Source organism: Dendroctonus ponderosae, unplaced genomic scaffold, assembly GCF_020466585.1.
Source record: "Dendroctonus ponderosae isolate FM_Combo_2020 unplaced genomic scaffold, Dpon_F_20191213v2 Dpon_F_20191213_1, whole genome shotgun sequence".
Taxonomy (NCBI): Eukaryota; Metazoa; Arthropoda; class Insecta; order Coleoptera; family Curculionidae; genus Dendroctonus; species Dendroctonus ponderosae.
In genome coordinates this window covers 42,005,141-42,017,805 of record NW_026017110.1, presented here as the reverse complement: position 1 = coordinate 42,017,805, position 12,665 = coordinate 42,005,141, and the positions used below count along the sequence as shown (strand labels likewise).

Below are 12,665 nucleotides of genomic sequence, written 5' to 3'. Positions count from 1 at the left end.
ATTTAAGTCTGAGTCGAATAATGCGGCACCTTTATAGCCAGTACTCGCTACGTTGGTATCAACTTAACGAGTTGCACTTGTACTCTCATTAAGATTTTATATGCAGCATTAACATTATTTAAGTTCACATGGATTTTAAAGGAAATCAGTTTAATATTCCCAAAGATAAATAATTGTAAAGTAAGGGAAAATGAAAATTCAACTACAGTCATAAAAGTTATTCTGTTAGATAAACTCACTAATTAACATGATCATCTTTAATGCATCGATGAGGAAAAATTCCCTATACCCTTTCGTGCTCCGTGTTCTTTCTTTGTGTAAGATCAAGGATGGTGAAGAATTTAACACTGTTACAATGAATTTAAATGTTTCACCTTGATGCAATTTTATGTTACTAGATAATAGAATCCGTTAAGCTAATCTGTGTAGATGTGACTTTTATGTCTGTGCTGTCGTCTTTTAGTATTTATTTGTTTCAATATGTACTCGCCTCTTACATACAAGGTGGTTTTTTAATGCGATAGAGTCCATTATTTCCGATGGTGTTGAACTGTCGAAAAATAGTTTCTTATCAAAATTGTTGACTTACAAAGTGCGCTCATTTTAAAAATATCTTATATGATGCAGAGTGTCTCAGAAAAGCGAGGCAAGATCAAGATATTTTTTTTTTCAATAGAACTACCCATTTTTCATTAGCTCTTGGAATTTTTTTTCTTATTTGCGACGTTGGCAGATTATCGCCATTTTAGTAAAATTTTGCTTAAAAACATGGTATCTAAACATTTATTGTAGAAGCAAGAACGATACAAAAAAATACGTCTATCTCATCACCACAGATCCGTTAAGAATTCTATTGAACCAAAATTTCATTACATTGTACAGGGTGTTAACAATGTGGACTTCAATCTAAAACTTTTTAACGCAATATACCTTTTGTTTTTCAAATGGAAGGACCTGTATATTAATACGTCATTAGATAGACATCTTACAAAGTTACTAATTTGCATTTACACTTTAAGCTGTGAAATCAACAGTTTTCAAATTATAATTAATTTTATTTAAAAATTTAAAAAAATTGTAATTGCCACGTTTAATTTATTAGTTACCTAATTATATTACGGAAATAATGTGGTATTTACATGATGGAGCTTCAGTCCACCATACAGCTCAAATTCATGAGTACCTAAATAACGAATTTCCTGAGAGGTGGATAGGCAAACGTGGGCCTGTTCAGTAGCCACCTAGTTCACCCGATTTGACAAAAATGGATTTCTTTTTATGGGCTTGCGTCAAGAACGAAATTGATAATTGATAAGATAACTCCCACTACAAAAGATGACATAAAGGAACGAATCACCAAAAACGTAGATATTAATAGTTGCTTAAATGTTAACGGAAATCATATTGAGTAATATGATATTGATAATATGAATATAAAACGTTGCACTTTTCTTCATTGATTATGTCAAGTATCATCAAATTTTGACACTCATTTAATGAATTCCATAGCCACCTTACAAAATGTAACAACTTTTTAAATAAAATAAATTATAATTTGAAAACGGTTGATTTCACAGCTTAAAGTGTAAATGCAAATTTGTAACGTTGTAAGTTGTCTATCTATTGACGTATTAATATACAGGTACTTCCATTTGAAAAACGAAAGGTATATTGCGTTAAAAAGTTTTAGATTAAAGTCCACATTGTTAACACCTTGTACAATGTATTGATATTTTGGTTCAATAGAATTCTCAATGGATCTGTAGTGATTGGAGAGATTTATTTTTTTGTATCTTTCTTGCTTCTACAATGAATTTTTGGATACCATGTTTTTAAGCAAAATTTTACCAAACTGGCGATAATCTACCAACGTCGCAAGAAAGAAACAAAATTTACGGTGCGTATGCAGCGTTTTAAGCTGCGCTCCATGAGCTAATGAAAAATGGGTAGCTCTATTTAAAAAAATATACTTTGATCTTGCCTCGCGTTTCTGAAACACTCTGTATCATCTAAGATATTTTTAAAATGTGCGCACTTCGTGCGTCAACACCTTTTATATGAAACTATTTTTCAGTTCTAACTAACTACTAAGTTCAACACCAACGGAAATAATGGTCTCGCACTAAAAAACCACCCTGTATGTGACTCTCTCTCATTATATCCTTACAGCTATTCTGGCATGTATCAGTTCAGTATACCCACTCTTGTTATTAAGGATTCTGAGTTACTTAAACAGTTAACTGTCAGAGATTTCGACCACTTTACCGATCATCGAATATTAGTAGATGCTGACGCAGATCCATTATGGGCTGCAAACTTATTTGCTTTAACAGGTTAGGCTGCATATAAAATAAAAATTGTCATATAGTATTTTGTTTTCTGTTCTTCAGGTCAGAAATGGAAAGATATGAGAGCCACCCTGAGCGGTTCATTTTCGAGCAGCAAAATAAAGAGAATGTTCCATATTATGAATGGGGCTGCGGAAAATTTTGTAAATTTTTTTTTAACCAAAAATGAAGCACTCATAGAAGTAGAAATGAGGGATACGTTTTCGAGGTAAAAATTAAAATATCTCTTTCAAAAATGTTTGGCATTTGAACAATAGAGAACCTGCAAATTTTCGCTAATTTTTTTCAGATTTGCAAACGATATAATTGCCACAACAGCTTTTGGGATCGAAGTGGATTCGCTCAAATCTCCAAACAACCCTTTCCACATAATGGGAAAGCGAATCACAGATTTTTCTTCTCTGATCAAACGTTTGCGATTTTTCGCATTTCTGATAGTGCCGAAAGTGGCAAAGGTGAATAATCGGTCTTAAAATGGATCATTTTGCTTTAAGTCAAGTGTGATTTACTTTGGTAACTTCATTCTTATTTACTTTTTCACAATACCGGGTAATCCGTGATAAATACGTCATATAGATTCTCATGCAGATTCTAGAAGTCGAATTAATAGGATATGACCAAACATGTCATAGTAAAATATGGCTCTATTGCTATAAAACATAGCGTTAAAGTTTCAATTTTAATTAAGTTTAGTTAAAAGTAAAAATTTTAATTGTAATTTTGCATTGATTTGCAATAGTGGGCTTTTAGAGGTGAGAAATTCGAATTTATGCTTAATTTCAAGGTTTGTACAAGACGGCGCTATGCACGTTCTGCTGTTTAGTTATATTTCAGCAACTCCCTTTAATGGGAAGCAAAAAAACAGTTTTGAATAATGCATTTGCAACACTGATTGCTTTTGCGGTTGAATGGGACACCTGTTTGTTACTGTCCGTTTTCAGAATATTTTCAATTAAAGCAATAAATTAACGCTTGAACTACTTATTTTAGAAACTTTAGGCGATTGTACAGTAGGTCTATATGAATTGCCAGCTAGTCTGAATGATGAAAAGTACTCTCAATTTTTGGAAAAACAGTTTCCCGTACTTGATAGATGATTTGAGTTGATGATATAATTTAATTGCTATGATTAAATTGCAATTACCCATCGGTTGATTCAGAAATAATTCACGAATTTGTTAATGAATTATTCATTAAATTCTCAATATTTCGAAAACTGGTTGGCTTATAGACGACAAATTACTATATTTTTTTATCGAACAAACAATCAATCCAAGAATTCTGCTTTTCAAAATTTCTATACGGAGTGTCAATTTGAAAACTTCCCATCCTTAATACCTTTCTTGCAGTTGAAAATATGAAAAATCGGATAAACCCGTTAATTTAATTTGTAAGGGGAACACTTTAAATAAATATTTTTAACTTCCCCGTTTCAACACCCCAGGAAGGCTAGATGTCACCCTTCGAGTTTTAAATGGGAAGGGGGCTCAAGTGGCACATCGTTTTAAAGGGCGTGCAATGCTCTTTGGATTTGTTTGGATTATTTTGTTGCTTTTTGTTCAGACGTTTTCGAATAATCGCATTTCAAAGTTGTAGAAACAATTAAACTTGAGTGCATTCAGATATTGGTTTTCAGATTTCAAATGATTAGAAAAGTAAGTTACATTGTTAAAATCGTTGAATAACAAGACGGAAATCTAGATTAAACAACTGATTTCGGATTTACTGATTATTTAACTTTTTATTTACCGAAGAGAAATATCCTCTAAGTTGTTTAAAATGTTATCTATTTTCCTGTAAACAATAATAAATTCTACTTCGAACCCTCCCTAACATTGATAAGATATTCCCTGATATATCGATTGACAGACGGGGACCAATTGAATGGCCTCCAAGATCACCGGATTGAACACCCTTAGACTTCTTTCTTTGGGGACATCTTCGGTCCATTGTTTATAAAACACAACCTGCTGATATTGATGATTTTAAAGGGCAAATTGCAGCAGAATGTCGGTCAATTATCGGTGAAGTTTTCCGAACTGTTAGGGAATGGTTCAAAACAGACATTATTATTGTTTTCAAGAAAATTGACAACACTTGAACAACTTATAAGATAGGGAGTTAGGTTAGATGGCATACGTTTTATTGAAGAAATGTTTCGTCCGCAAGAAAAAGTCATTTTTGTCGTAGTGAAATAATCAATAATTAAGAGATTAGACCTTCTTCTTCTTCCTCTTCTCTCTATCATGGTAGGCTTATGGCCTGTTTTTTCTTCGATTTTATTAGCCACGATCCAGATTGTCACTCCACCTCTTTCTTGGCCGACCTATACTTCGTCTTCCATTTGGCGACTTATCTCTAGCAGTAAGAACTAGTCTATCCTCTCTCATACGAATTATGTGTTGATTCCATTTTTGTTTTCTCTCCGATACCCAATCATTGATGCTCTCCGTTTTACACATTTGTGTAATGTTCTCAATCCTTTCTCTATCCATCAAAGTCTGTGATTCTCATTAGTATCTTCATATCCGTTGTTTCTAGAAGTTGTTTTGTTTTCGATGTGTCAAGTCTTGTTTCTGCTATATAAGTCATGATGGGTCTTATTGCTTTTATTATTCTATGCCCAGGTATTTGAACTTCATTTCTTGTTTCATTACTTCTCCATTTACTTCAAGTTTACATCTAAGTGGCTCTTTTGACGTCGTTATACATTTTGTTTTGTCTGTTGATATTATCATGTTATATTTTTTTGCTGTTGTGTAGAAAGTGTGAAGTTATCTCTGCAGATCGTTCTCATCTTCCGCAACGATTACGGCGTCGTCCGCGTAGCAGAGTATTTTTATTTCAGTATCGCCCAGATGATACCCGTTGCCAAGTCGTACTTTTTTTTATTATTTCATCCATAATAACATTGAAGAGCAATGGGCTCAGTGACTTTCCTTGCCTGATTCCACTGTTAATTGGTATGTGACTTGTTAAATTTCCATTAATGCGGGACTGAACTTTGGTGCCGTCGTAAATGTCTTCTATGGTTTGGATTTTATTGCTGGGTATGTCTCTTTTGTATAACAGGTGTACTATATCCTCCATTTTGCCCGATCGAATGCTTTTTTCAGGACAATAAAGCATAGAAAGGCCGGTTTATTATATCCTATGATTTTTTCTACTATCTTGCTCAGTACAAATACAGCATCCACACATGATCTTCCAGCTCTGAAACCCTGTTGCTCACCTGAGAGTGAAATAATAGATTTAAGCTTATTAGTAGTAACCATGGTCATTAGTTTATGTGCAGTATCTAGCAAGTTTATGCCTCTTTTAAGCAGTTTGTTCCTGTTTGTATCCTTTTTTAAACATTAAAATTGTTGTACTTTTTTTCAATATGTCAGGGATTCTGCATTGTGTTAGAATGTTCTGAATAATATATTTTAGTATTTGTGTTAGTTTTCCGCCTCCGTATTTAAGTAATTCATTCTGGAGCCCGTCTGGTTCTAGGATTTTCTGTTTTTTAATGATATCAAGGCTGTTCCAACTTCATTTATAGTAACTTCTATCTATCTTCAGTTCTCCATTTGTCTTAAGTGGCTCCTCATTGATTCGTTGCTTCACTCCTGGTATAATGCTGTTGCCTATCCGTGCATTAACGTCTCCGAGTAGTATGGTATATTCTTAGGTGAATATGGGTTCTAGGTTACTTTCCAGCTCCTCATAAAATTGCTCTCGTTCGTGTTTCGACTTCGGCTCGTCGGATGCATAGATGGAAAGAATATTTAGTTTTTTATTTCCAACGTTTAACTGAATGTATAATATTCTTTTTATTCGAATGAATCTAAAAGTTCCATTTTTTGATCGGAAGCGATGATCATAAAGAAGCACTTTTCTTTGCTGTTCATTTGTTTTACTTTTACGCACGGACTTTTACGCATATTTGCGCAAAAGTAAATGTGACAAATTGAACCTGTCACTGTTAGTATATTTTTTAAAGTATTTTTTATTAATAAGTAACCAATATGCTTTTTTAATAAATTACGTAGGTTTATCAACAACTATTAATTATAATTTCAAGTTTACTTACAATTTCTAAATTATAACTTTCTTACAAGTTCAGTCTCACAGTCGCTCAAATTGTCTATTTTTCTGCGCTCGTCAATGTTGCAACAAGCAAAACACAATTTTTTTAAATAGCGCAAATTTCATGCAAAATACAGGGTGATTCAAAATTGGCGTCATTCTTTTTAAAGGGGTTATAGAGGCTCCCTTGGGGAGTACGAGAAAAATATTGAAAATTTAGTTTTCGAAAATTTCTGGAAGATATTAGCAGTTGAAGATCAAATTTCAACTTTGTTATTAAGCATTATTTTTAAATTGTTCCATGTTTAATTGGTAGCATATTGGCATACTTAAAGATTCAAAAATTAAAATTACGATCTTTGCTTCAAATTACGAAAATTTTTTATACCAAAAAGTTCTCTTCTACAATTTTTTGATGAAAAGTCACAGCGGCAATGCTATTTTTTTCCATTAACAGATAGTTACAGGTGGATAGCCCTTGACAATAATGCAATAATTTGTCAAACTGTGACTTACTTTGAACTTCCTTTCACGAATTTGCAAATATGCGACTAGTTCAGGGGAAATGCTACAGTAACATAGCAGAAGCTAAATAACTCACGCCAACAACGAGCGAGGAGAGTGGTTCCAAGAAGATAGTGGACGTCAATCAATTTTCGGGTTCCAGGCACAGAGGAACAAGTATTGGACATAGCGAATCAGGGCCTTCCAGGGGCACTCAAAACACAATAACTGGCACTTTCCCAAACACCAAATAAAAACCGAGGAAGGGCTACATTCCCACTACGTTCGATACAAATGGAGCAGGAGTTAAGTAACTGAATACGAGAAGCTGCTTGAACAGAGTGGATAATAAGCAGATTGTTGACACAGGCACTAGCTTGTTTGGAGTTAACCATTCAAATATTTGGTGTTCTAGGTTATGAGAACAGGTTTACATTTGGAAAGTACGTTCCGCAGTCAACAAATATTGTTCAATTTACCGTTTATCCTTGTCTATCTTATTGTCACTCTGTGTAATTCCATGGTTACCGGAGTTTTAAATAATTACGGACCAACAGGTATTTTCGCGGTGTGGGTACCGTATTCTTTCTGGCCTTTGCTTTTCGTTTTTGTTTCCTGGGTGCCACATATATCGATCTTATTTGTAACTAATTCTTCAATTATTTCCTGTCTTTGGCATTAAATGATGTAGTGTTTCAGGATCCTATCCTTAATGTTTGTTTCTTTGCCAATTTCTTTATCTTTTGTCTTGCAGGATTCGTCAACGTTTTTCCAGTCCAGTTCCGAAACTTTTTTTACTAATGCATGTTTGATTAATCCTATACTTTTGATATCTAGCATCAGCAGCTACACCTAAAACGTATTAATTACGGACTACCCCGTCTATGCTCTGCGAGTACCAACTATCGTGCTATCGTTTCAGTTGCTGAAAATTAGTCTATTTGATAAAGACATATCATCGTTTTTCTACAAAACTATTAAGGAGACTATTCAAGTTCGAGAGGAAAAAGGCATAGTTAGAGAAGACATGTTAAATATATTATTAGAGGCAAGAAAAGGAACTCAACATGAATATTCTGAAACTATAGAGACAGGTTTTGCTACTGTCAAAGAATATACACATTCTGGTATGTATATGTATACACAGGCTATATTTTTTCTATGCATAAAGGTTCAGGGTGCTTCAATTATTGGTTATTAACTTGGTTTATTGCTGTGAGAACTTTTAATTAAGCTTTTGATTATTATTGAATAAATTTGATTTAAGCAAGCTTTTGAAATATCAATTGACCGATGATCTAAATCTCACCATGCGAGCAGTTTGACGCTACTAAAAGGCTAACTGATTTGATATTTTCCTGAATTTGATGATTTATGATCTCAATAAAAATTAAATTATTTTTCCAATCTGTGGTCGTCTTAAATGATAAATTGAAAGTGACTGAAACTTTTCACTCGTTTGATTTCATTGCACAGTAACACTACACTAAAGTTCAGTCTTTAGAAGATCAAAGAAAATGTTAATACTGGAGAAATTCACAGCAAAATAACTCAATATTCAGATACTTAACCAAAATTTTTCTTTGCAAGCTTTACTTTCTGAAAACTCCCGTAGTAACTCCCACTTTTTGGTAGCTCTACTTTTTTTTGGGTAATTACAATTCCATCCGAGTTATGATTATCTTAATGCTACTAAATGAGCAAGAAATATGAACATATAGAATTTTATACTTATTTAATCAAACTGTATTTACCTTTTCAAATTTATGACTAGAAAATTAATAGATTAATAATTAATAAATCTTGAGCACTACTACTTATGAAGAAAAAGTCGAAAGTGAACAAGTTAGAAAAGCTCTCCGTTTGAAGATTAGAGGTCAAAGAATTTAATTATTTTCAGGCTTCAAATTGAATCCACATTATTTGCTAATAAATGCCAGTAACGGAAGCAATTATTAATGTCTCGGTTTTTCTATATCACAATTTAATCAACTTTTTTTTATTTTTGAATGTTCCGGTAATCTATTTTCGTGACTATTTTCCTTGACAGGTCGGGCAGGATTTGGAGGATACAGACACGGGGTGTCCTCCGCAAAAGGTGCCACCAACACTTAACGGGGCAACTCCACAGCAAAAATTAGTGTGACAAGTTCCTATAACACTCTCGCAAAAAGTAAATAATAACGGATCTAGAGGGCGTTAAAGTTTTTAGAAATAACTTTTTTACGGGCTATTGGATTGTTTCAAAATTTGGTACACTTATTACTTATGATCATTTGTATTATTGGTAAAAAGTTGACATTTATGCGTTAACGCTACAGAGTTGAACGCATCCATGTCATTTACTTAATAACATATACTTTCTTATTTTCCACTTTTAATTGTGTTTGATTTAAAAAACCAAAGTGCCTTAAAAATTACGTAAAAAAGTTTACTTGTGACATCTCTCTAAAATGAGCGGTTTTCGAAAACATCTACTGTTAAAATTGTCTTGCGCGGCGTCAGTAATAACGCACGTTAAATTATTTCCAAGTTTAAACACAGCGTGCCCAAGTGAGTGCTCCGTGAGTTCAACCCATTATTAGCATTAACAGCTAAATGTCAACTTTTTACCAATTAAACAAATTATTTTAAAACAATGAGATGAGACAACAAAAAAGTTTTTCCAAAAAAGTGTTTTTTAGATATAACTTTAACGCCCTGTATATCCGTTATTCTTAACGTTTCGCAATCGCAAAGTGTTATAGGCTCTTGTCACACTTCTTTCTGCTTTAGATTTGCCTCGTTAAGTGGTGGTCACACCTTTTCCGGGCACTCTGTGGGTTGTCGAAGCCAAAAAATGGGTGAATTTGGAAACAAGTTCTTGGAAATCCATGTTTGAAGAACCCCATTACATATAATACAGTGTCCCGAAATTAGGTGGCCAAACTGAAACAGTGAAATCTGCTCTCAAAAAGAATATTAATTTTTCAAATGAACATGTATGAAAAAATGTTCCCTAACGGAGCTACGCCTTCTTGACGAGGGGCCCAGAAGTAGGGTTTTTTGCAAATTATTTCTAAACCGTTGAACTTCAAGTCGTTAATTTTAGGAACTTTAGTAATTTTGGCATGCTAAATCTAGATCTGAAATTAAAACTGGCAGAATTTCATCATAGCCGTATCATTTGGGGGGTAGAAGTACAAAAAAGGTCTAACTTTTTTCTGCGACTCTAAATCAATATTATTTCTACAAATTGTGGAAGTCTGAAGGATTTGACGAAGAAAAGGCACTCTTAATGTACTTCGCTCAGACGCACCATTTTCCAACTAAATCACTTTAAAAATATCACTGCTATACATACACATTTTATATTTTAAGTAAATATTATAATCGACACTAATTTATTGGAGTAAATGTTCAAACAAATTTCCAATTTCTTGAATGCACACTCTGGACCTTTTCCTAATTTGTTGGGCGGCACGGAGAATTTCAAAAAGGGCTTGTTTTATTTGATTTCCGGTCGCACAAATCCGCTTAGAAGCTCTTCTGAGCTATATATTTCTGTAGCATAAATAATATTGGGCATATTATCCCACAAATAATAATCCAAAGGATTTAGATCAGGCGATCGACCTGGTCAGTTTACTGGGCCACCTCGACCTATCCATCTGCTTGGCAAATGTTGGTTTAGCCAATTTCTCACAGGTTGGGCAAAGTGGGCTGGGGCCTCATCATCAGGAAGAATGGCTGGAAGAACATTTCTAACCGAGTTCTTATGGGAATATCCTCTAGCAGTTCTTGCAGATCATGTTGTGGAAAATTTAGAAAATTTAAATAATTATGGGTATTTAACCTAATTGGTTTTATCAAGATATCTCCTATGACTCCTGCTCATACATTGAAATGAACCTATGTTGGAAGTTTGCCCTTCGAAGAACCCTCAGATTTTCGAGGCTCCAAAAATGAGTATTATGACTGTTGAATGATTTGCCTCTTGAAAAGGTTGCCTCATCCGACCATAAAATGCTATTTAAATCATGTTGGTGGCTTAGAATCCAACGGCAAAATTCTGTACGTGCTGGAAAAATCGTTGGCATGTTCATTTGAAAAATTTATATTATTTTTGAGAACAGATTTCACTGTTTCAGTTTGGCCCCCTAATTTCGGGACACCCTATATTATTCGTTTTTCAAATATGATGTGTATGTGTGAACTGAAATCATTTCTAGGTAAAGGGCCACAGTTCGCTAATTTAACAGATGCCGATATAGCTGCTCAAGCAATGGTTTTCTATTTGGCTGGATTTGATACTATTTCAAATGCTATGAGTTTTGGTTCTTATGAGCTGGCAGTTAACAAGGAAATACAGAATAAATTAAGAAGTGAAATTGTTGAAACCCACAAGTTAAATGGTGGTAAAGTAACATATGACTCTTTGCTGAAGATGAAGTATATGGATAAGGTGATATCCGGTAAATAATTGTTTAATTTACAACCCCATATTAAATGATATTTTGTCTTTAGTGCAATCAAATGTTTTCTGCTGCGAGCTAAACCTAATATTTAAAGATCATTCTCAAGTTCCAGATAAGTTGTTATCAGTGCTTTCCATTAGATTCGTAATAAATTCCACAAATATTACATATAATATCATTAATACAGATGAAAAAAATTTTTTGATGTGATATTTTCTTACTTTTAGAGATTTTACGAAAGTGGCCGCCTGCAGGAGTAGTCGACAGAGTTGCTACTAAACCGTATACTATTAAGCCGGTAAACGCCGATGAAAAACCAGTTCATTTAAAAGTTGGGGATTTATTTTGGATTCCAATGTTTGGATTTCATAGAGATCCAAAAAATTTCGAAAACCCTACAAAATTCGACCCGGAAAGATTTTCAGATGAGAATAAAGGCAATATCAAGCCGTACACATATGTGCCTTTCGGTGCTGGTCCTAGAAACTGTATTGCTTCAAGATTTGCGCTTTTAGAACTGAAGACTTTATTTTATCACTTGCTGTTAAACTTTGAAATAGAACCAACCAAAGTAACAACAGTTCCTTTGAAATTATGTAAAAAAACATTCAGTCCTTCACCAGTAGGTGGTTTTTGGTTGGGATTAAAGCGACTTACGAGCACTTAAGTTTGCTGGAAAGCATATCATTACTGTTGAAGGCACGGGTGTTATTTTCATATCAAAATACGTTTTAAAAGTTTTTAGATTAGTTTTATTTATACAGACAGTTAGATATTCAATAGTACGCTAACACGTTTATACTCACCCAAGCAGCATTTTTCGCCTGGATGACGTACAAGTGAGCACATTTTTTGGTCTTATATAAGTTTGACGTCCAACTGGCGTAAGTAAGTCACAGCTTTATAACGTCTAAATGACGAGTCATAAAGTGGTCTGAATGACCAGTCGTTAAGACGTTTAGACGTCTAAATGGCCAGTCATAAAGACGCCTAAATGACGAATGCAAAAGCGCAAATTAGACGTTAAGGTGATTTATTATAAGGTATTTATATAAAGACAGATGATCTAATACATACGGCTTTTCTCTTTCCCAAGAATGGGGAATTGTAGGAATGTTGACTTGGGAGCTTAGTATACAGGTCGAGTTTTTTTTCAATAACCAGTTTCAAGGATCTTCGTAACTATAGCAGTTACGAAAAAGGTTAAATGGACAAAGAATTGTAGTTTAGAATGCTTTATTCGAAACAAATTTCTTTTTTTTTATTTGACAGCTGTCAAGAGATA

The 12,665-nt window shown here is 33.8% G+C and overlaps 1 protein-coding gene across 1 annotated transcript in view; it reads left to right on the top strand.

Moving 5' to 3' along the window:
* Positions 1–12,452, top strand: part of LOC109538791 (probable cytochrome P450 9f2) — a 33,276-nt gene extending 20,824 nt beyond the window's left edge. Inside the window, exons 4-9 of the mRNA XM_048666530.1 lie at positions 2,093–2,333; positions 2,391–2,556; positions 2,638–2,803; positions 7,846–8,050; positions 11,135–11,377; positions 11,608–12,452. Of these exons, the coding sequence (XP_048522487.1) occupies positions 2,093–2,333; positions 2,391–2,556; positions 2,638–2,803; positions 7,846–8,050; positions 11,135–11,377; positions 11,608–12,047 (1,461 nt within the window). The 3' untranslated portion in view covers positions 12,048–12,452. The remainder of the gene's footprint in view (positions 1–2,092; positions 2,334–2,390; positions 2,557–2,637; positions 2,804–7,845; positions 8,051–11,134; positions 11,378–11,607) is intronic.
* Positions 12,453–12,665: the final 213 nt, after the last annotated feature.